Source organism: Ochotona curzoniae, unplaced genomic scaffold (genome assembly GCF_017591425.1).
Source record: "Ochotona curzoniae isolate NIBS_2020 unplaced genomic scaffold, NIBS_Ocur_1.0 contig_4792, whole genome shotgun sequence".
NCBI classification, from domain to species: Eukaryota; Metazoa; Chordata; class Mammalia; order Lagomorpha; family Ochotonidae; genus Ochotona; species Ochotona curzoniae.
Genome location: NW_024466389.1, coordinates 1127965 through 1150799, shown reverse-complemented (window position 1 = coordinate 1150799; position 22835 = coordinate 1127965). Strand labels below are relative to the sequence as shown.

The 22835-nt window shown below is 68.4% G+C and overlaps 1 protein-coding gene across 1 annotated transcript in view; it reads left to right on the top strand.

Moving 5' to 3' along the window:
- MEGF6 (multiple EGF like domains 6) overlaps window positions 1–22619 on the top strand; it is a 65526-nt gene extending 42907 nt beyond the window's left edge. Inside the window, exons 8-40 of the mRNA XM_040987589.1 lie at window positions 1641–1684; window positions 2609–2755; window positions 7529–7654; window positions 7790–7912; window positions 8552–8674; window positions 9324–9461; window positions 9922–10041; window positions 11561–11683; window positions 12083–12259; window positions 12342–12473; window positions 12641–12769; window positions 13407–13535; window positions 14049–14183; window positions 14353–14487; window positions 15176–15301; window positions 15586–15717; window positions 15799–15927; window positions 16008–16139; window positions 16595–16723; window positions 16810–16938; window positions 17114–17242; window positions 17513–17641; window positions 17807–17956; window positions 18501–18737; window positions 18836–18973; window positions 19091–19219; window positions 19524–19652; window positions 19985–20113; window positions 20235–20363; window positions 20456–20584; window positions 20671–20796; window positions 21207–21335; window positions 22382–22619. Of these exons, the coding sequence (XP_040843523.1) occupies window positions 1641–1684; window positions 2609–2755; window positions 7529–7654; window positions 7790–7912; window positions 8552–8674; window positions 9324–9461; window positions 9922–10041; window positions 11561–11683; window positions 12083–12259; window positions 12342–12473; window positions 12641–12769; window positions 13407–13535; window positions 14049–14183; window positions 14353–14487; window positions 15176–15301; window positions 15586–15717; window positions 15799–15927; window positions 16008–16139; window positions 16595–16723; window positions 16810–16938; window positions 17114–17242; window positions 17513–17641; window positions 17807–17956; window positions 18501–18737; window positions 18836–18973; window positions 19091–19219; window positions 19524–19652; window positions 19985–20113; window positions 20235–20363; window positions 20456–20584; window positions 20671–20796; window positions 21207–21335; window positions 22382–22446 (4306 nt within the window). The 3' untranslated portion in view covers window positions 22447–22619. The remainder of the gene's footprint in view (window positions 1–1640; window positions 1685–2608; window positions 2756–7528; window positions 7655–7789; window positions 7913–8551; window positions 8675–9323; window positions 9462–9921; window positions 10042–11560; window positions 11684–12082; window positions 12260–12341; window positions 12474–12640; window positions 12770–13406; window positions 13536–14048; window positions 14184–14352; window positions 14488–15175; window positions 15302–15585; window positions 15718–15798; window positions 15928–16007; window positions 16140–16594; window positions 16724–16809; window positions 16939–17113; window positions 17243–17512; window positions 17642–17806; window positions 17957–18500; window positions 18738–18835; window positions 18974–19090; window positions 19220–19523; window positions 19653–19984; window positions 20114–20234; window positions 20364–20455; window positions 20585–20670; window positions 20797–21206; window positions 21336–22381) is intronic.
- Window positions 22620–22835: the final 216 nt, after the last annotated feature.

Sequence of the window (22835 nt, the reverse complement as noted above, 5' to 3'; positions counted from 1 at the left end):
ACCACTTTGCTGGGGCAGCTCCTGGGGAGGATGTTGGTGTCTTTGGGGCATGCTGTTGAGCTGGCATTGCATGAAGAATGCTGACCCATGGCTCCGTGGGCTGTGACCGCAGCTGCAGGTGTGTGGGTGGAGTTCTGAGCCACCCAGCACAGCACTGTGCCCCCACAAGGCAGCAGACACACAGGCACTGTCCAGGGTAGAGGGTTTGGGGCTGGGGTCGGATTGCAATCACTCCTAGGGTGGCACCGTGGTGGAGAGATACGAGACCAGCCTGTGTCTTTCCGGAGGGAGCGGGCTGGGAGTGGCTGGGCGGGGGGGCCACTGGGGTTACAGTGTGTGTTACAGGAAGGCCGGCGTGCTGTTGCTGACACTCTGGCCCGCTCCTGCAAGGGACTCCAGGCTCCTGGACCAGCGGCGTCCCGAGGTGCCTGGGCTGTAGAGCCTGCCTCAGAGCAGCCTGCGAGCTGTGTGAGAGCCCTAGGAGTCCCCACTTCCAGGGCCTGGCCCCTCAGCCTCCCTGTTAGCCAACAGCAGCGGGCAGGGGCTGGGGCTGGTAGCCAACAGCAGCGGGCAGGGGCTGGGTGTCGCAGCCTTCGGCCGTCGGTGACACCTGCTCTGCTGGTGCTGTGTTCCGTGCTCACGGGGGTCTCGGAGCAAGGCACTGGAGCCCCAGCCCCCTTGGATGGGGTGCTGCCTCTGGCCCTGCGCAGCTGGGTCCCGAGATCCTCCCCTCACCCTGGGCCCCTGTGTCTCCCAGGCTCAGGAGACTGTTGGGGGCCTTTTCATCTTAACAGTAGAATCAACAAAGAGAGAGTTTCCGTTTGTTGGTCACTGCCACGAACAGCCAGAACGGCCAGGGCTGGGCTGTGCTGAAGGCAGGAGCCTGGAAGTCCATGTGGGTCTCCCCTGTGAGTGCAGGAGCCCAAGCGCGTGGCTGCCCTCTGCTGCCCCAGGCACGTTAGCAGGGAGCTGGGTGGGAGGTGGAGCAGCCGGGGCCTGAGCTGGCGCCCACGGGTGGGAGATGGAACAGCCGGGGCCTGAGCTGGCGCCCACGGGTGGGAGATGGAGCAGCCGGGACCTGAGCTGGCGCCCATGGGTGGGAGATGGAGCAGCCGGGGCCTGAGCTGGCGCCCATGGGTGGGAGGTGGAACAGCCGGGGCCTGAGCTGGCGCCCACGGGTGGGAGATGGAACAGCCGAGGCCTGAGCTGGCGCCCACGGGTGGGAGATGGAACAGCCGGGGCCTGAGCTGGCGCCCACGGGTGGGAGATGGAACAGCCGGGGCCTGAGCTGGCGCCCATGAGGGATGCCAGCGCTGTAGGTGGTGGCTTAGACCCACTGGCTGTTGAGCTGACCACGTCCCTTGCTGCCAGTCAGCCCAGTCCCTGGCTGAGCCTGGTGATGGTGATACTGTGGCTTCCTGGCACAGGTGGAGGTGCCCCTGGCCTGGCTGAGTTCGGGGGTTAGGAGGGACCCTGGGCTGTCCCTGCCGTGGACCCGGCTCACACGTGGAACGAGGCCCTGCCACTGGGGCTCATTCTGTGTCCTGTCTGAGAGCGTGGGCTGCTGTGGGCTGTGCAGCCTGGTTGGTGGCACCCTTCAAGGAGCAGACAGGCTGGCGTGAGCAGCTTTTGCCCAGGAGCCATCGGTGTCCTCCAGGCCCATGGCAAGGGCGTGGGCCTGGGGGTGGCCTGGTGGCTGTGGTGGCTGGTGAGTGGGCTTGCCTAGTAGAATTAGAGGGGCTTCAGCTCGGTGGATAGTCCTGGCTGCCTCACCACGCTGAGCGGGTTTCCCACATGGCGGACACTCGGCTATGTGGCAGCTCTGAGCTCTGTGCCCCTGCGGCCAGGACCCAGCTGCTTTCCTTGGGCTCTGGCAGTGAGGTTGGCCTGTCCTGCAGTCCCTTCTCACGTGGCCCAAGGGGCGGCCTTGCCAGCGTCTCAGCCTGCTGGGTGTTGGGTCACCCCTGACCTCCCTGGCTTGGAGAGGACTGGTCCTCAGGGGCCCCGGGCACAGCTGGCATCTCAGTGCCTGAGCTATCCTGGAAGTCCCCCCGTGGGTGTCCCCGGGGTCACACAGCTCCCTTCATCCCTCTGTGTGCTTCTTCTCTGGCTGCTGCACGTGTGGGGGTCTCCAGCTGCCCGCTGGATTCCTGCAGAAGCGGCCCAGACAGGGGTCCTGGGAGCCCTTCCAGGCCCCCACCTCACATTCCGCATCTCCCGGGGGCTGTGCTGTGTCCACTCCTGGTCAGCCGTGGCTGGGGCAGAGGGACGCAGCGGACCACGCAGGTGGCCGTGGGGTCAGAGGCCAGCGTCCCCCAAGCGGAGTCCTGGCCCTGCCTTGGGTTCCTGTCCCCTCTGCATGGTCTCCCTCACTCAGGAACGGGGGTGATGAGGGCAGTGTGGCCGTGGCCCCGGGATGCTGTCCACTGCTCCGGCCAGCATCTCCTTTGTCTCCCGTGGAGAGTGGAGGCTCTGCCCGTCAGCCCGCAAGGAAGCCAGGCCGTCCGTTCTCCTGCCTTGCCCCTGCCCGGGGGTGGCTCTGCCGGAGAGGGACCTGCCGGCGTGGTTGAGAAGCCACGGGAGGGGCTGGTCCTGCTGGTGCCGGCAGCTAACCTCCCCTCTCCCTGCTCAGATGTGGATGAGTGCCAAGCGCACAATGGCGGCTGCCAGCACAGGTGTGTGAACACCCCTGGTTCCTACCTCTGTGAGTGCAAGCCCGGCTTCCGGCTCCACAGCGACGGCAGGACCTGCCTGGGTGAGTCGCCTGGACCCTGGTCACTCCAGCCCAGTCCCTGTAGCTGGGGCTGAGGGGCCCGTCTGTCCCCATGAGACAGCATGGCACCACCTGCACCTGAGGAAGCTGAGGGCAGGTCTGGGCAAGCAGAGGGCTGGGGCTCCGTGCAGGGGTCAGTCTGCAGGGGCCCTGCCGCTGCTGCTAACCCCAGGTCTCAAGGAGCTGGGTGCCTGGGGGAGGGGTAGCTGAGAGGTGGAGCCTCAGCCCTGTGCCACCTCTGCAGGTCTGTGCCAGGGGGACGTGGGACGCAGACCGTGGCCTGCCCGGCACTGGTGGCCTCTGGGCAGGAAGGTCAGGAGCGAGGCTGGGGGCAGGGGCTGCAGCCCCCGCGTGTGGAGGTGGGGAGTGGCTGTCCCACTTGCAGCATCCCTGCCCCTGGCTGGCTCTGGACACGGGTGCCTGGGGACAGGCTGAGCCCTGGCTTCTGGCCCAGGAGGCCTGTCGGTCTGTGCCCTGGGAGGCTGGGGGTGGGTCGACCCTTCTTTCCACCGTGGAGACTCGGCCAGTTCCGAGCGGCCTCCCTCCTGGTCCCCGCTGCCATGAGGCGGGCAGTCGGCCAGCCCACACTCACGTGTCCCGGCAGGCGGCTCACTCCCGGCTGGGGCCTAAGTAGGACCAGATGCCACTGGGTCGGGCGATGGTCCTCAGGGCCGCAGCCTAGCCTGTGCCTGAAGGGGGCGCCTGCGAGCCGGTGGGGGGCTCTTCACCACAAGCCCCCTGAAGAGGCAGCTTGTGGCCTGCCCCTCCCGCCAGCGCTCCCCCATGTCCTGCGAGGGGCTTCCAGTCTCCATGGAAACCTGGTTGCCCTCCCTCACCCCATGGCTTGCCCTGGGTGGACCCGTGATGGTGTACGGACGGGAGGGGCTGCCCGGCCACCCTGTGCTCTGGGGGTCTCAGCAGGCGGTGCTGGCTGGAGGGCAGGGCCTGTCATTGGCTGTCTCCGTGCTGTGAGGCACCACTCCAGTGCTACCGGGGCGCTTTGTTCCTGCTGGGATCTGGCCTGCCGTAGGGTCTGCCGTGGGCACTGCTTCGTGGGTCTGGGTCCCTGGCCCCTGGGCACCCTGAGCAGTGTCCTGTTGGGGGGGGATCTCCCCAGGAAGGTCAGGTGTTTGCTCCAGAGTGGCCCCCCGCCTCTGTGTCCAGCCTGACAGCCCCTGGGCTGCAGGGGACTTGAGACCAGGGGCCTGAGGCAGGAAGAGGTGTCTCCCGGCTTCCCTGGGGCAAGTGGTGCTTGGTGCTGGGGTCCTAGCTTATTAGCAGGGACCCCAGATATAACTGCCTGGTCCATTCCAGACTCTGAGGGTGTGGGCCTGGGTGCCAGCCCCTGGGCAGCCCCTGTTCCTGCCAGGTACCACAGTGCATCTTAGCAGGTGCTGTCGGAGCCATGCCCCTGCCCTGCCCCACCCCAGGGACAGCTGTGGGCAGCTAGAGCAACAATGCCCAGCTGCTGCCCTGTGTAATGCCCAGCTGCTGGGAACCCGCAGGCCCAAGAGCACCACGCGCTGCTCTTCTGGGCCCTGAGCCACATGAGGACCCTAGAGACTGGGTGGGGAAGGTGCCCAGGACCCAGGGCATTGGGGGGTGGTCCTGGCAGCACCTGCTCAGGAGGCTGGGTGAGGCTGGGACACGCCCAGGACCCAGGGCATTGGGGGATGGTCCTGGCAGCACCTGCTCAGGAGGCTGGGTGAGGCTGGGACACGCCCAGGACCCAGGGCATTGGGGGATGGTACTGGCAGTGCCCGCTCAGGAGGCTGGGTGGGGTTGGGACACGCCCAGGACCCAGGGCATTGGGGGGTGGTCCTGGCAGTGCCTACCCAGGAGGCTGGGTGGGGCTGGGACACACCCAGGACCCAGGGCATTGGGGGTGGTGGTCCTGGCAGTGCCTACTCAGGAGGCTGGGTGGGGCCGGGACATGCCCAGGACCCAGGGCATTGGGGGTGGTGGTCCTGGCAGTGCCCGCTCAGGAGGCTGGGTGGGGCTGAGATACGCCCAGGACCCAGGGCATTGGGGGTGGTGGTCCTGGCAGTGCCCGCTCAGGAGCTGGGGTGGGGCTGGGACACGCCCAGGACCCAGGGCATTGGGGGTGGTGGTCCTGGCAGTGCCCGCTCAGGAGGCTGGGGTGGGGCTGGGACACGCCCAGGACCCAGGGCATTGGGGGTGGTGGTCCTGGCAGTGCCTGCTCAGGAGGCTGGGTGGGGCTGGGACACGCCCAGGACCCAGGGCATTGGGGGTGGTGGTCCTGGCAGTGCCCGCTCAGGAGCTGGGGTGGGGGTGGGACACGCCCAGGCTCTGAGCATCCCTGTCTTTGGGCCTCCCCATACCCCTAGACATCCTGGGGTGCTCCGTGGCCTGGGGTGCCTTCCTGGGAGTGTCCCCAGACTGGGGCTGAGGGGGAGACTTGGGAGGGAGGTGGGCAGCCCATGGCAGATCGCAGCCCCTCACTCACGGTGCCTGCACCGGCCATGGAAGGTGAGGTCTGGCCAGGGCTGCACTTGGCCCAGGGTTCTGGAGTCTCTCCCCTTTCCATGACACACCGCAGAGCACAGCTGCAGACCCCACGCGGGAGCTGCCTACAGGCCCTCGCTGAGGGAGTCTCCACTTTCGAGGCCACAAGGTGTGTGAGCCCGCTGCACAGGGGCTGGGGGTCCTGGAGGTTGGCCCATCTGACCTGCACCCTGGCCTGAGTGTCACGGGCTTAGCCCGCGGAGGGGCCCCCCACCGCCTCCCTATGAGATCCTGGGCCTACCATATGGTGTAGATGCATACAGGACAGAAGAGGGGGCTCTGCTGGCCCCCAGTGTCCACTGGGCTCCACTGTGTGGGGCTGGAGGAGGCCTGTCCCAGCCCAGCTCTGGCAAGGGACTGCCTGGCTCTCCTGCTGCCCACTCAGCTCCCTGGGGAACTGCCTGCCCTGGAGACAGCTGCTGGCAGTGTGCTGGGGCATGGGCCAAATCCAGAGGCGGCAGCAGCCAGCCGGCTGCCCGCCCAGCCCATCCACAGAACTGCTGGGACTACCCTGACAATGTTTTCCACCCTGTGAAATCTGAAACAGGCTGCAGGCAGATGCAGCCAGGGGTCTGGCTTCCAGGCTGGCCTCCAGGGGCTTCCAGGGGGCCGACGTGAGGTCTTGCTGCCCCACCAGCCCACCTTGGGTTTCTAGGACGCAGATGTGCAGGCCCAGGTGGAGTAGGAGTGCCCGGATGCAAGGGGACGTGGCAGCGGCCACAGCCTGACCTGTAGGGGCTGGGACGAGGGACAGGCCCTGGGCTCCGGGCAAGAATAGGACAGAAAGCTGGGCAGGTGCCTGGCCGGGGTGAGCCTTGGAGGCAAGGGTGAGAAGGTGGCCCGTGCTGTGTGTGGAGTGGATAGCTGTTACGAGGGAGTTGCCCTCTGCCCCCCCGTGGACTGGCCTTACCACTCCCATGGCACCTGTGGGACTTGGGCTGGTGGGCCTGGACCCGCTGGCCAGGCTACCTTTGACCGCCTAACCTGTGGCACCTGCCACGTAGCCCTGGGTTGGCCTTGGCTCAAGCCTAGCACAGAGCAGAGCGAGCTGGCACTGGCAGAGCCTGTAGGACACGTTTCCTGTTGGCCTGGGGGCGCCCCCATTCCCTGGATGCCTCCCACAGGGGCGCCCCCAGCTGCATCGGTGCCCTCTGCTGGCAGGAGGTAGAGTTGCAGCTGCCTGTGCCCTGGAGCGCCCCAGAGCTGGGCTGTGGGGGTCACCCTGGGTGGTCAGCGTTCCCCGCCTGCTGGGGCTGCCGTGATGGAGCACCCCAGACCGGGCAGCTTAGTCAGTCGGTCAGTCTGGTGTTGGAGGCTTTCCGTAAACCCTCGGGCCGTGTGACTGATGCTGGCTTGGCTCCAGGGGTGCCCGTTTAGGTACGGCTGCAGTTTCCCAGCTATGCGGCCAGAGCAGATGGCTTTGCAGAGTGCGCAGAACCCAAGCCCGCCCTGGTGCCTTCCACCCTGCCAGCTGGCACACTTTGGGAGTCCTGCCTGTCTGAGGAGTCGATGTGGAGTCCCACAGCCTCCACAGCCCCGCATTCTACCTGCCTGGTGCTGCCAGAGGCTCCTGGCTCCCAGCACGCGTCCTGAGTCGGCTGTGGCGACCACAGATCAACAGAGCCCCCAGGAATGCAGGGCCAGGGCAGGCTGCCAGCGGCCCCCGCAGGGAGGGATGGCCTGAGTGGGGTGAAGTCGGCTGCCACCTGGCCTGGCTAGGGCCTCAGAGGCCCATGGGCTCCCCTCGGTTGTGCCAGGCCAGCGTTGACATGGCATGTCGCTGCTGCAGTGCCCTGCTGGCTTGCCCCCAGACTCCCCAGGAGGGCAGAGCTGGGCACAGCTGCCTTGAGGAAGCCTGCCTTGGGCAGCTGTACAGCTCATGTGCTCTGGTGGCTGCTGCCAGAACCTGAGCTCCAAGTGCCAGTCCCCTGGCAGTGCCCACCAGCCATGAGTGGTGAGTGTCACCCCCAAGCATGGGCCCAGCTGGCTGGTGCCTGGGGCTGATGGCATTCTGGCCCATGAGCCTGCCCCATCCCGGCCCCATCTAGGATCTGCTTAGAGCCTCGACCCCAGGCTCCAGGCCCACAGCCTTAGCTTCCCAGGCACCCCTGCCACTCCCTGCCCGACCTTGATAGAAGCAATGCTGGTCCTGGGGCGGGGACAGCTGCTGGCTGAGGGCCCACGGCCAGGCCAGCGTCCCTCTGACCGTCCTCCTGTCCACGTCCCCAGCCCTCAACTCCTGTGCCCTGGGCAATGGCGGCTGCCAGCACCAGTGTGTGCAGCTCACGGCCACACGGCACCGCTGCCAGTGCTGGCCTGAGTTCCAGCTGCAGGAAGACGGGAGGCGCTGTGTCCGTGAGTGTGCCAGGCGGGGGAGGCCGGGAGGCTGGCGCGTGCCCGCAGGCCTGTCCAGGGCTGCCTCCTGCATCTGGAGGGCGCCCTTGGCCCATCGCAGCAGGTGCCTCAGGGCTCCCTCCCCTCTGGCTGCAGGGAGAAGTCCGTGCACGGTCAGAAACGGCGGCTGCATGCACACGTGCCGGGCGCTCCAGGGCCTTGCACACTGTGAATGCCACGCGGGCTACCAGCTGGCCACCGACCACAAGGCCTGTGAAGGTAGGGACAACCCCCTCCCCAGCCCTGCCTCAAGGCCCCAGGAGAGTTGCAGCTGGACCCGCCCTCTTGAGTGTCCCCACCTCTCTGAGCTGAGACCCCGAGAGGCCTGTGCCGGAGGAGGGCTCAGGGCTCAGTGGCCGCCCCATTTGGAACTTGCTGCCTCCTGGGCTGTACTGCCTGCTGGTCCCCAGGGCTTCCCAGCTACAGGCAGCCACAGCCAGCTCTGCCAGTGGCCCCAGGGACCTTGGTCTGGAGCAGGCCATGGCCCTGTTCCTGGGCACCTGCCAGGTGGGGCAGGAGGGGCTGCGAGTCCTCATTTTGATTGACACCAGGAAGTCGCTGCCCGTGTTGGAGGCGAGCATGGCACCAGTGTAGGGTCGTGGCCGGTGGCAGTGGGGCAGGCTGAGTGGTGGCAGGACAGGCTGAGTGGCTGGTGGTGGTGGGACAGGCTGAGTGGCCGATGGCAGTGGGGCAGGCTGAGTGGTGGCAGGGCAGGCTGAGTGGCTGGTGGCGGCGGGGCAGGTTGAGTGGTGGCAGTGGGGCAGGCTGAGTGGCTGGTGGTGGTGGGGCAGGCTGAGTGGCCGGTGGCAGGGCAGGCTGAGTGGCTGCCCATCCTTGCCCTTCGTCTTTGTCTTCCAGATGTGGATGAGTGTGCCTCGCGGGTGGTCCAGTGTGCCCACGGCTGCCTCAACACCCCAGGGTCCTTCCAGTGTGTGTGCCATGCAGGCTACGAGCTGGGGGCCGATGGCCGGCAGTGCTACCGTGAGTGGGCAGCAACACGCTCTCTGGGCTCCCACGGGCGGTCCCTGGCCACGGGGCGGAGCTTCCCCTCCAGGCAGGCGGGCAGGGCGGGCATGCGGGCTGGTGGGCAGGGTGGGCATGAGGGCAGGATGGGCAGGTGGGCAGGGTGGGCATGAGGGCAGGCGGGCAGGGCAGGCATGTGGGCAGGGTGGGCATGAGGGCAGGTGGGCAGGCGGGCAGGGCGGGCAGGTGGGCATGAGGGCAGGCGGGCAGGGTGGGCAGGCGGGCAGGGCAGGGTGGGTATGAAGGCAGGCGGGCAGGTGGGCATGAGGGCAGGTGGGCAGGTGGGCATGAGGGCAGGCGGGCAGGGCAGGCATGTGGGCAGGTGGGCAGGGCAGGCATGTGGGCAGGTGGGCAGGGTGGGCATGAGGGCAGGCGGGCAGGTGGGCATGAGGGCAGGTGAGCAGGGTGGGCATGAGGGCAGGCGGGCAGGTGGGCATGAGGGCAGGCGGGCAGGGCGGGCAGGGTGGGCAGGGGGGCAGGTGGGCATGAGGGCAGGCAGGCAGGGTGGGCAGGCGGGCAGGGTGGGCATGAGGGCAGGGTGGGCATGAGGGCAGGCGGGCAGGGCAGGCATACGGGCCCTCCCCAGGCGCCCTTGGTCTCTGCCCAGGGATTGAGATGGAGATTGTGAACAGCTGTGAGACTGACAATGGCGGCTGCTCCCATGGCTGCAGCCACAGCAGTGCGGGGCCGCTGTGCACCTGTCCCCAGGGCTATGAACTGGACGAGGACCACAAGACCTGTGTCGGTGAGAGAGCCCGGCTGTCCCCCCACCAGGAAGCCCCTGTCTCTGGTCCTGGCCATGTGGTGCCAGCATGGCCTGGAGCCCAGGGCAGGGCAGGACCCAGAAGGCCCTCGGGCAGGCATCAGCCCACAGGTGCCCACCCACCCATGCCCCTCAGCCCCGTCGGCTCCCTGGCCTTGCAGGGTCCTTCATGGGGAGACTCGAGGCCCGGGCAGACCTGGTCTGACCCAGCCAAGGGTTGGGTCTTGTCTATAGCAGGCTCGGTGGCCTGCAGCTGTCCTGTTGTCTGTAGGACCAGGGCCTGGGAAATGGGCTGCGAGTGTGTGTGACTGCCGGCCTGGGTCTGGTGCAGGTGTGAGTGTGTCTGGGCTTGTTTGTGGCTGTATGTGTCGTAGATGTGAGTCTGGGAGGTGTGGGCCTGGGGAGGGCCTGAGTGCCAGTGGCACCTGCTGTGTGCCCGCAGACATCGACGACTGTGCCACCTCTCCGTGCTGCCAGCAGGTGTGCACCAACAGCCCCGGCGGGTATGAGTGTGGCTGCTACGCTGGCTACGGGCTGGGCGCCGATGGCTGCAGCTGCGAGGGTGAGCACGCCTGGTTGACGGGCAGCCGGGGCCAGCCGAGCAGGGCCAGCCAAGGCAGGAGCCAGCACTGGGCTGGCCCATCTGCAGCGGGCATGGGGTCAGCCTGCCCCTAGCTCACCTCTGGGCCCCTGTGTGCCTATGGAGCAGCCCACTCCCTCCCGGGAGGGCCGCTCCTGCCCGGCTCCTTCCAGCCTGGCTTCCATTGCTGTGCTGACACTGGGGACGGGAGAATGGGCAGAGAGGCCCTGGCAACAGGAGGGAGCTGGGGAGGAGTGCTGCTCCTTGTTGCCCCTGGGGTGGGTGGGGCACAGCCCCCGACCCCAGACCCCAGCCCCCGACCCCAGGCTCCAGCCCCCCAACCCCAGGCTCCAGCCCCCAGACCCCAGGCTCCAGCCCCCAGGCTCCAGACCCCAGACCCCAGCCCCCGACCCCAGGCTCTAGCCCCCAGACCCCAGGCTCTAGACCCTAGACCCCAGACCCCAGGCTTCAGCCCCCAGGCTCCAGCCCCCAGACCCCATTCTCCAGCCCCCAGACCCCAGGCTCCAGCCCCGAGACCCTAGGCTCCAGCCCCGAGACCCTAGGCTCCAGCCCCAACCCCAGGCTCTAGCCCCCGACCCCAGACCCCGACCCCAGGCTCCAGCCCCCCGACCCCAGGCTCTAGACCCCAGACCCCAGGCTCTAGACCCCAGACCCCAGGCTTCAGCCCCCAGGCTCCAGCCCCCCGACCCCAGGCTCCAGCCCCCAGACCCCAGGCTCCAGCCCCCCGACCCTAGCCCCCAGGCTCCAGCCCCCGACCCCAGGCTCCAGCCCCCGACCCCAGGCTCCAGCCCCCAGACCCCAGGCTCCAGCCCCCAGACCCCAGGCTCCAGCCCCCAGACCCCAGGCTCCAGCCCCCAGACCCCAGGCTCCAGCCCCAGACCCAGGCTCCAGCCCCGAGACCCTAGGCTCCAGCCCCCAGACCCCAGGCTCTAGCCCCCGACCCCAGACCCCGACCCCAGGCTCCAGCCCCCCGACCCCAGGCTCTAGACCCCAGACCCCAGGCTCTAGACTCCAGCCCCCAGGCTCCAGACCCCAGACCCCAGCCCCCGACCCCAGGCTCTAGACCCCAGACCCCAGGCTCTAGACCCCAGACCCCAGGCTTCAGCCCCCAGGCTCCAGCCCCCTGACCCCAGGCTCCAGCCCCCAGACCCCATTCTCCAGCCCCCAGACCCCAGGCTCCAGTCCCAAGACCCTAGGCTCCAGCCCCAACCCCAGGCTCCAGCCCCCAGACCCCAGGCTCCAGCCCCCCGACCCTAGCCCCCAGGCTCCAGCCCCCGACCCCAGGCTCCAGTCCCCGACTCCAGCCCCTAGGCTCCAGCCCCCGACCCCAGACCCCAGGCTCCAGCCCCCAGACCCCAGGCTCCAGCCCCCGACCCCAGGCTCCAGCCCCCAGCCCCCAGGCTCCAGCCCCCAGCCCCCAAGCTCCAGCCCCAGCCCCCAGACCCCAGGCTCCATCCCCCAGACCCGGCTTTCCCTACAGATGTGGACGAGTGCGCCTCCGGCCGAGGCGGCTGCGAGCAGCGCTGTGCCAACCTGGCCGGCTCTTTCCAGTGTTCCTGTGAGGCTGGCTTCCTGCTGGATGAGGATCGCAGGGGCTGCACCCGTGAGCTCACACACACACTTCCTCACTCCCACTACACTGCCCCTAGCTCCTCGGGCTCTGCCCCAGCGCCCCTTGCCTCTGCACGTGGCAGCCCCTGCTGCCCGGGTGCCCTCTCCCCTTGCCTCTGGACATGCCGACCTCCAAAGTCCTGCCAACTGCCGTGGGGCTCCGCATGGTGTGGACAGTGTCAGGGCGGGGAGCAAGGCAGGACCATATCCTAAGTGGGGAGTCCCAGAGGTGGGGTGGCGTGCCATGGGTAGGCCCAGGGCAGGAGCCTTCTCTGGCCTGAGTGTGGGGTGCCCAGGCTTGGAGATTGGGGTATGCAGTGGGGGTGTTGCCAGGCCCTGCTGCCTGGCACAGAGGGGGTGACTGGCTTGGGGCCCCTGTGCTCCTTGGCAGCCCTGGAGGAGGCCACGGTGGACCTGGATGGCCAGCTGCCCCTGGTGCGGCCCCTGCCCCATGTGGCCGGGCTGGCGGATGAGTTCCTGAAGTTGCTCCAGGACGACTACGCCGGGACCGAGGAAGGGGAGGAGGCCGCCGAGCTGCGGGGCGAGCACAGCCTCACCGAGAGGTTCAGTGAGTGGTCTCTGGGCTGGCCGAGGGGCGCCGGAGCACGGTGCACCCGCCCACTGAGCCCCCTCTGCCGTTTGCCCCCCAGTCTGCCTGGGCGACTCCTTCGGCCCCGACTGCAGCTTGACCTGTGAGGACTGCCACAACGGAGGCGCCTGTCTGCCGGGTCTGGGTGGCTGCGACTGCCCCGAGGGCTGGACCGGGCTCCTCTGCAATGAGAGTGAGGCCCCCGTGGGCCCAGGCGTTTGTCCACAGGGGGATTCTGATGGGGTGGCGGGGGGAGCTGGGGGGCGGGCTCCTGCCATGCTGCCGGGGGACCCCAGCACTGCCTCCCGCGGGTGGGGCGCTGTGTCCTGCTGGCTGACCTGGGTGCTGTCCACCCTGCAGCTTGTCCTCCGGGCATGTTTGGGAAGAACTGCAGCTCCTCCTGCAGCTGTCAGAACGGCGGGAGCTGCGACCCCATGACGGGGACCTGCCGCTGCCCCCCGGGGGTCAGCGGGCTCCACTGTGAGGACGGTGCGTGCATCCCGGGCCTTTGCTCCTGCGGGAGAAGGGAAAGCAGTGGCGAGCTGTGCTCAGACCCTCCTCACCCCTCCCCTGCTGTGCCCACGGGGAGTGAGACCTGGCAGGAGAGCCAGGCGCGGCCTCTCACTGTTTCACATCTTCCCAGCGACCACCCAGAGTGGGTGGTGGGGCTGTGTTGGCAGTGGGCCCCTGGGGAAGAAGCAAGCACCGCATCCGGGACCACGCTCGGGCAGAGCTGTGTGGGGCTGGGCACGCAGTGCCGGGCGGGCTTCCTTGGGACTCCTCATGCCCGCCTGCTTGTCGCTGTCCTCTCCTCCAGCTGCCCCAGCCCTAGCTCAGTTGCCACTGGCCTCGGACCCCACGGGTGGATCAGGGCCGTCTAGTCTCCAGGTCCTGAGGACCGTTCCACTGACAACAGCCCCTGCGTGGGCCAGGAAGGCTGGGAGCCCCTGTGTGGGGGGCCTCTGAGGCGGGGGCTGCCATCCCAGCACCTGTTCCAGGGTTGTTCCCAGCTCCTACTGGGCCCTGGTTGTGCCCCCACCCCCTGCCCTAGGCATCTTCTTGGTGGGGACTTTGTGAAGGAGGGCCAGCTGCCCCCCACCCATGCTCACAGGCTCCCCGCCCCCAGGTTGCCCCAAGGGTTTCTATGGCAAGCACTGCCACAAGAAATGCCACTGTGCCAACCGGGGCCGGTGCCACCGCCTCTACGGGGCCTGTTTCTGTGACCCGGGGCTCTACGGCCGCTTCTGCCACCTCGGTTAGTGCCGCCATCCCTGTGGCATCCCCACCTCCCACCATGCCAGGGCATAGGGCCCGGGCTGGAGTCAGCCTGGGTTGCAGGCTCCGGCTAAGCTGTATCCCTGCCCTCCCCAGCTCCCAGCCCCTCCCAGTTCCTCCCAGCCTGGCGCTGGGGAGCCCTCCAGGGGTCGGGGAGCCCTCCAGGCATGGGGAGCCCTCCAGGGTTGGGGAGCCCTCCAGGGAAGGAGAGCCCTCCAGGGGTCAGGGAGCCCTCCAGGGTTGGGGAGCCCTCCAGGGGTAGGGGAGCCCTCCAGGGATGGGGAGCCCTCCAGGGGTAGGGGAGCCCTCCAGGGATGGGGAGCCCTCCAGGGGTTCGGGCTCCTGTGGTTACTCCTTGCTAGGGTTTTGTTGGCTGGGAAGCAACAGGCCCGGAGCTGCCTAGAGGGCACTGGGGAGGAGGGCTGTGAAGCCCAGAACATGCAGGGGTGGGCACTGCCAGCAGGCTGGCACCCCTCATGGCTCTGTGCTGCAGCCTGCCCACCCTGGGCCTTCGGGCCCGGCTGCTCTGAGGAATGCCAGTGTGATCAGCGCCACACAAGGTCGTGCGACCGCAGGGACGGCAGCTGTACCTGCAAGGCTGGCTACCAGGGAGCACAGTGCCAGGCAGGTGAGCGCAGTGCCAGGCAGGTGAGCACAGTGCCAGGCAAGTGAGCGCAGTGCCAGGCAGGTGAGCGGAGGGAGGAGGGCCGGGGGAGGACCGGGGCTGGGGAGGGCCGGGGTGGGCCAGGGGAGGGCCAGGGGAGGGCACCCACCCAGCCAGCCCTCTCCACCTGCAGAGTGTGCACCAGGTTCCTACGGGCCAGGCTGTCAGCACACGTGCGCCTGCCTACCCGGTGTGGCCTGTGACCCCGTAAGCGGCGCGTGCCGGACGCAGTGCCCCGCTGGCTACCAGGGGGTGGACTGTACCCAAGGTGAGGGCTGGCCCCCAGCATCCCTGTGGTCTGGGTTATGGGAGCCGTCAGCTCCAGCCACCAGAGGCCCATGCCCCTCACCCACCAGGTAGTTCTGTCACAGAGAGGAGGGTGTCTTTGAGGTAGTCCATCCACCACTCGCCTGTGTACCCAGGGCCCTACCTGGGGGCACAGGCTGAGCTGGAGGCCCTGGGGATTGGTGGCAGGCACCCTCTCATGTAAACGCTGCAGGCTGGTGTTTGTGGGGGCACCTGTGCCACTTGGCCGTGCAGGGGCCACGGCATCCTTCCCTGGGTGTCCCTGCCACCCCACCCACAGGGCAGTGCCGTATGGCATGCTTCCAGGAGCAGCTGGGGCAGGCCCTGGAGCAGCCATCCAGCCGCAGGCTGCTGCTCTTGTTGCGTATCCCTGAGATGCCGTGGGGACTCCAGCCCTCCAGAGCCACAGAGGAGGGGCAGGGGCTGGACAGGCACCCACGTGAATGACCTGACCCTCAGAGGGGCTGCCGGTCCCTGGGGGTCTTGGAGGCCCCCTCCCTGCCTGCCCTGCCTGACCCACCCAGAGCCCTTTGTGCTCAGTGGCCCCTGTGGAGCTGGTCCAGTGGCTGGGGCCCTCAGGAAGTGGGGGCAGGAGACTCCAGACTGGGCGACCCCACGTGGGGAGCCAACCGTTCCTGCTCCCTCTACAGAGTGCCCTGCGGGAACCTTTGGCCAGAACTGCTCCGGCATCTGTGCCTGTGTGGGGGCCCCGTGCCACCCGGTCACGGGGCAGTGCCAGTGTGTGGCAGGGAAGACTGGAGAAGACTGTGGGGCGGGTGAGTGACAGGTGCCTTGCTCCCCCTCATCCAGGCCTGTATCTGGGGACCCCTGCTTTGGGGGGCTATTGCTCCAGCTCTGCTGACCCAGGACCTCTAGTGGTTGGTGCCAGGCCCCCAAGCACCTGATCCCTGTGTGGGCACCCCGTCCTGCCTGGGGCCGGATGCCTGTCCTGTGGCTGGGAAGTCGATCCCTCCGCCTCCCCGGGGGGTCTAGGGCTGTGACCATCCTGGCAGCCCCTCTGCGGGCAGCTGTGGGCTGACCCCCTGGGTGGGGTCATTAGACTGTCCCGAGGGTCGCTGGGGACTCGGCTGCCAGGAGATCTGTCCGACCTGTGAGCATGGTGGCAGCTGTGACCCCGAGACTGGAGCCTGCCTGTGCCGTCCCGGCTTTGTTGGCAGCCGCTGCCAAGACGGTGAGTGCCACCCGGCCTGGGCCCCAGGACCTGCCTGGCCCCTAGCCCTTCCACCCACTCACATTCTCTCTGCGGCCACAGTGTGCCCCGCAGGCTGGTTCGGGGCCGGCTGCCAGACTAGGTGTTCCTGTGCCAACGACGGGCATTGCCACCCAACCACTGGACGCTGCAGCTGTGCTCCTGGCTGGACCGGCCTCCACTGCCAGCAAGGTGGGGCCCTTGTCCGTGCCTCCTGGGGCCAGTTCTGGGATGCCCGCGCCCTGACCTGCCGTGCCCTGGCTCTGTTGCAGCCTGTGCCGAGGGGCGCTGGGGACCTGACTGCAGCTTCCCGTGCAACTGCAGTGCCGGCCACGGGGGCTGCGACGCGCTCAGCGGCCTGTGCCTGTGTGAGGCTGGCTACGTGGGCCCACGGTGCGAGCAGCGTGAGTCTTGGGCCTGCCCTCGGTGTTCCCATGTGTGCACACTGCTTCACCCTGGCGCTCTGCCTTCCCACCCAGCATGAGCTTGGCCCGCTGCCCTACAGCCTGGGCCAGGGCCCCGCCTTCCTGCCCACCTTTTCAGACGTCCAACTCACGTGGAGTAGCCACGTGCAAGGGGGCGTGGCCTGTCTCAGGACACCCTTGGCACCTGTCGGGGGAAGGGAGGTGGCAGTTTCGAACTGAGGGCCCTTGGCCGAGTGGGTTAGTCCTGGGGAAGCAGAGGAGGGCCCTTGCTGGAACCCTCCCAGGGGGCTGGACGGCAGGGAGAGCTGCTGGGAGAGCCAGGTCCCAACCTTCAGTCCTGGCCCCTGGCTGCTGCCCATGACTGTGGGGGCAGGGGCAGAGTGTGGCGGGCCCCAGGCCCCCGCTGATGGGCCAGGCCATGTGCTGTGACTTAGGGTGTCCCGAGGGTTCCTTTGGGCCCGGCTGTGGGCAGCGGTGCCAGTGTCAGCATGGGGCAGCCTGTGACCATGTCAGCGGGGCCTGCACCTGCCAGCCTGGCTGGAGGGGGAGCTTCTGCGAGCGTGGTGAGTAGGCTGACAGCTGGGCCCGGGGCCGGGGGGCTTCTTCGCCCTGGGACCACCCCTGCCCCCTCACCACCTCTGTCTCACAGCCTGTCCGCCTGGCTTCTTCGGACTTGACTGCCACAGCCCTTGCAACTGCAGCGCTGGAGCTGCCTGTGACCCTGTGAACGGCTCTTGCATCTGCCCGGCCGGCCACCGGGGCCCCCGCTGCACCCAGGGTGTGTGGGGTCCCCCTGCCCGGCCTTGGGTGCCTGGGAGGGTGCAGGCAGCCAGCGTCCCTGTTCAGGGCCGTTCCACTGAGGCGGGAACCCGAGTGGGAGCTGAGCTGGCTGGCCAGCTGCAGCCTGCTCTGGGAGCGTCATCCCAGGCTCCTGGCCACCATCTCACCTACAGCCTGCCCAGCCCTCACCTTCGGCCACAACTGCACCCAGACCTGTGCCTGCTTCAACGGGGCCTCCTGTGACCCCGTGCACGGGCGGTGCCGCTGTGCCCCCGGCTGGATGGGGCCCACCTGCCAGCAGGGTAAGCCCCATCTGGCAGTCAGGGAAGGTGCTTGCTGGATCCTACGTGGGGTGTGGCGGCTCTCCTTGGAAAGGCAGGGAGGCGGGGCGACCCTTGGTGGCACTTGGCTCCCGACAGAGCCTGTTAGCACACACCCCAAAGCTGCATCACGGGGAGTCCCAGAAAAGGTGGCTGACCCCAAAGCTTGTGTGGTCAAAGCTTTGGGGGTGGGGCTGGCCCGTGGACCCCGCTGGCTGCACCTCAGGTGGCTCCACTCTCCTCCCACCCCAGCCTGTCCAGCTGGCCTGTATGGAGAGAAGTGCGCGCACGCCTGCCTCTGCCAGCACGGGGGCAGCTGCGACCCTGCCTCAGGCCACTGCACGTGCTCCGAGGGCTGGACCGGCCCAGCCTGCGAGAGCGGTGAGTGAGGGAGGTTCCAGGCCTCGAGACAGTGTCCTGGAGGTGGCGTGAGTGGCCCGGCATCCCAGCCTGGTCCCTGGGAGTGCAAGAGGAGGGCTTAGTGCAGCAAGCAGGGGCCGCCGGGTCCTGGGGGACCTGACCCCTCACCCCAGCCCGGCCCTACAGAATGCCTCCCGGGCCAGTTTGGAGCCGCTTGCCGGCGCAGCTGCACCTGCCTAAATGGGGGCCTCTGTGACCGGCTCACGGGCCACTGCCTGTGTCCAGCTGGCTGGACCGGGGACAAATGTCAGAGCCATGAGTTGGGGCCGGCAGAGGGTGTGACGGCGCTGAGCCTCACTGCAGGCTGAGGACCAGCTCCAGGGCCAGGCTCATGGAGGTGGGAGGAGCTGGGGGAGGGTGGGAGGGTACAGACTGAGTGGCCCATGTCCCTTATGGGTGGGACTTCCACTGGGCCCAGGGAGTGGGTGTGTGGGGCTCTAGCCAGCCCCTGTGAGGAGCAGGGGCACAAGATGTTGGGGTGAGGGGGGCATTCCTGTCTCATGGCTCCAACAGGACCTTCGTTCTGAGGCCTTTGCCAGCTGGGGACTTGGCCTAGCCTGGGACACATGGAACCCCCGGGCCCACAAGACCCTGTCCCCCCAGCAGGCACCAGCTGTGTTGGAGCCTATGGAGCCTGGGACCCACCCAGCAGCGGGCCCCCCCTTTCCCTGCGCTCCCAGCCTAGCTGCCCAGGGGCTTTCTCTGTGGGATCCAGAGGCCATGAGACAGCTCCCCGCACCTGCCTGTGCTGCGGGCATGTTTGGGGCTGCCTGCTGGGAGCACTGCCACTGCGTCACAGGCGCCGGCCTTTGCCCCCTAGGATGGTGGGGCCCACCGTATGAGGACAGTGACGCAGACCTGGCCTGGTGGTCAGGCGGGGGCGGGGTTGTCCACGTGCTGCCCACGCCAGCCCGGGTCCTTCCTGCAGCCTGCCCGAGAGGCCGGTTCGGAGAGGCGTGTGCCCAGAGCTGCCGCTGCCCACCGGACACTACCTGCCACCATGTCACCGGGGAGTGTCACTGTCCGCCTGGCGTCACCAGGCCTGGCTGCAAGCAGGGTAGGCTTACCGCAGAACCCTGCCCCGATGGGGGCGTTGGCGGGGAGGCCACCCCCTGGTGGGTCTGCCCCTGCACGGACCCCACCTGCCTCTCGTAGCCTGCAGGCCTGGCACTTTCAGGGAGGGCTACGGACACACGTGCAGGTGTCCCAGCGAGGGGCAGGCGTGCCACCCGGCCACAAGGGCTTGCACCTGCCCTGCCAGCTACCACAGCCCTGGGGGTGAAGGAGGGTCCCGCACAGCCTCCCTGAGGGGCTGCTGCTGCCTGGGAGGGCTGGGGCGGAGGGGCCGTGTTGTATGTGGGCTGTTTGGGGGGCGGTCGGCAGCCCTGGCAGCAGGCCCTGTCTCTGCAGGATGCCCACCTGGACACTATGGGCCAGGCTGCCAGCAGCTCTGTAGGTGTCTTCACGGGGCACCCTGCGACGCAGCCACAGGGACCTGCCACTGCCCCCCCGGGACCCTGGGGGCCGACTGCAGCCTCTGTGAGTGGCTGGTGGGGGTGGGGGCATGGGGCCTCTCTTTCATCTCCACCTCCAGCCACCCCTGGGGCCAGGCAGACTGAGACAGCCCGCCTCCCCAGCTCCCCAAATCCTCCCTGTGGGACCACGATGTCCCTGCCGACCAGCTCTGACCCCTGCCCCATGAGGGGTGCCCAGCCTAGCCCAGCCGGATGGTCACAGTGGACACGAGACATTTTCCTCGGGCTGGGCTGCAGGCAGAGCCAGCAGACGGTGCAGAATGACGTGTGGCTGGGGCCACCCTCACCCGCGGCCTGTGCCCCTGCAGCCTGTCCACAGGGCCACTTTGGACCCAACTGCACCCACGTGTGCCAGTGCGGGCCGGGTGCGACCTGCGACCCAGTGGCTGGCTCCTGCGTCTGCCCTCCGGGCCGGGTCGGCATCCACTGTGAGCATGGTGAGTGTGCAACGGGCCCGGCTCACCAGGGCTCACCTGCATCACTTCGTGAGTCCTGGTGGGGGTGGTGGGCACATCCCGTGCCCTGTCCACGAGGTGCGGCTGGCCTCCCGGCCCGATCCCCAGCCCTTCGCCCGCAAGCCGAGCTCCCCGGGGTCCTATAGGACGCACCACCAGTCCCAGGCAGCCTGTGCCGATACCTGCCCACGGCCCTGGGGAGCAGGTCACACCACACAGGCAGCAGATGCTGGGGGGCCGTGTGGCTCTGTGCGGGGTGGGCAGCAGGGAGCGTCATCTGCAGAACCTCCAGCAGCCCTGGCCCTGCCCCCCAGGCTGCCCCCAGCACCGGTTCGGCATGGGCTGTGAGCAACAGTGTGTCTGCAGGCACGGGGGCCTGTGCCACCCCGTCAATGGCAGCTGTTCCTGTGGTCTGGGGTGGACGGGGCCACACTGTGAGCTGTGTGAGTAGGGACAGCTGTGCTGTGCCAGGGAACTGGGGGTGGGGTGCTGGGTCGGGCAGCATGCTGGGCTCCTGGGCCAAGCAGGGCCCCAGGGACCGTCCTGTTGCCCTCCTCCGCCCAGCCTGTCCCCCTGGGCGCTACGGGGCTGCCTGCCGCCTGGAGTGCACCTGCCAGAACAATGGCACCTGTGACCCCACCACGGGCACTTGCCGCTGTGGCCCCGGCTTCTACGGCCAGGCCTGCGAGCACAGTGAGTCCTGGGCGCGTGCGAGGAAGGGGCTGGAAGCCCAAGGGAGGGCCTTCTCGTGGGAGCTTCCTGTCACTGACCGGATCCTCCCTCAGCCTGCCCCCCAGGCTTCCACGGAGCTGGCTGCCAGGGGGGCTGCGAGTGTCAGCACGGAGCCACCTGTGACCCCGTCAGTGGCCGGTGCCTGTGCCCTGCCGGCTCCCGGGGCCCCCTCTGTGAGGAGGGTGAGTGCCGTGGCCACCCCACCCTGCTCTGTCCAGTCTGCTCCAGGAGGGCAAGGGGGATGCTGAGCCCGCTGACCCGCCCACAGGGTGCGAGCCAGGCTCCTTCGGCGACGGCTGCAGCCAGCGGTGCAACTGTTCTGGGGCCCCCTGCCACCCTATGACTGGCCTCTGCCTCTGTCCACCGGGGCGCACTGGAGCCACCTGTGATCGAGGTGAGTGGGTGCAGCCCAGGATGGGGGTTGGGAATGCGAGTGGCTGCCTGCCTGTGGGCACCTGGGCTGCTGGGCACAGTCCCAACCCCAGCGGTCAAGGCCAGGCACTTCCCTGCAGCTGCCCGTGGGGTCCAGGGATTGGGTGGGGACGCAGGGCAGAGGCCCAGGTCAGGGAATGAGGTGTCCGCTAACTGCAGGTAGGTATCCTGGGGCACCCCTGCCCTGCCCCGGAGGAGCAGCCTGGAGCTCACTTACTGGTCTAGGTCCAGGGCTGGTGTAGCCTGGGCGGGGCCTGGTGCAGGTGGGGCGGGGCCTGGTGTAGCCGGGGCGGGGCCTGGTGTAGCCGGGGCGGGGCCTGGTGCAGGTGGGGTGGGCCTCAGGCCTTTCTCCTCTCCCCTCCACCCATGCAGGCTGTGGAGATGGCCACTTCGGGCCCGGCTGTGCCCTGCGCTGTGACTGCAGGGCCGGGGCTGAGTGTGACCCGGTCAGTGGGCGCTGCCACTGTGAGGACGGCCATGTGGGCCCCAAGTGCCGGGAAGGTGAGTCAGGCTCGAGGGGGAGGGGGGAGGGCTCACTGTGGCCCCAGACCCATCTGTGGCTGGGGACCCACAGGGCCCACATGCCTGGCGATGGGTGAGGGGTGAGCCTGAGGCAGGGGGCGGGGCTGGGCTGTGAGCTGTAGCAGCCAGTGTTAACAGGGGCTGCCCAGCCTGCCCTGTGTGCACCCGTGTGCCCCCGCCAGCTCAGGCCCAGCTGCTGTCCCCTGGGTGACCTCTGGGCATGCCTGCTGCACGGGTGGGGAAGGCTTTCTTTGGAGGCAGGCCTGTGCAAGGCAGGACGTGCGGGCAGGCGGGCGGGCGGGCGGGAAGCAAGGAGCCAGCCCCAGGGCTCTGTCGTGGGCGGGGCCGGCCAGGGACTGTGGACCGTCGGTGTGGGAGCTGGAATGCTGGCTGGGTGCGTGTGCAGGCGCACGCTGCTGGGCTCCGAGGCCGGCGGGGCTAGCCAGGGACTGTGGACCGTCGGTGTGGGAGCTGGAATGCTGGCTGGGTGTGTGTGCAGGCGCACGCTGCTGGGCTCCCAGGCCAGCTTGGCCAGAGCCCTGCAGGCAGGAAGGAGCTTGAGTGGTCACACTGTCCACAGCAGCACCTAGTGGCTCTGCTTGGTACTGCGCCCAGGCCTTGGCATTCAGCTGTCCAGAGGTCCAGGGCTCCACTGGATCCCGCGATGGACTTGACCTTGGAAGAAGCCCCTTCCCCATCTACCCTGGGGGCTTTGGAGGGGTGCATGGGAGATGGACAGAGAGGATGCGCCTGGCCTGCTGGGTGCCTGCAAGCTTTACTGTCCTGGTCGCCTTGCCTGCTTATGGGCGGGGCATGGGCCCGTCCTTCAGGTGGGCCCCAAGAGCCGGTCCTTAGCCCAGGCCCAGGTGAGGAGTGTAGGAGGTGTCTCCCGGGCTTGCCAGGAGCTTGGCATTGTGGCAAAGCCTGGAGGACGCTGGCGTCTCTGGGCCCAGAGGGAGAGGGGAGCTGACGGCTGGGGAGAGCTCCCTGCTCCGGGAGTGACCGTACCTCCTCTCCCTCCTCAGCGCTCACACCGGTGGTCAACAGCAGACACGTGCCCCGGCCCAGCAGCGGGACCCCAGAGCACTGACAGAGACCACCCTACACCGCGGCTAAACGCTGCAGCCTTAGGGGCACTGGCCTGGCTGCTCTCCCTGGAGGGCCGTGGGAGGACTGGACAGTCGCTGCGCAGCCCCTCGTGTGGCCCTGAGGGGCCCGGCCTGAGCCCAGCGAGTGGGCGGGGCCTTTATGCACCTGTCTTGGCCGGTGCAAAGCTGCAGCCCTGGGAGGGGCCGAGGCTCCGTCCCAGCAGGTTCTAATGGTGCTAAGCCCTGCACGGCTGCGTGACCCGTGTATGCAGTCTGGCCACATTCACTTATGGGCAGCTGCACATACCCCCTGCCCCCTGCCCCCACGCCCCCTGCCCTTTCCCAGGAGGCCTGGGCTTGGGCTGGCAGGGCTGGCTTAGGGGCTGGCAGG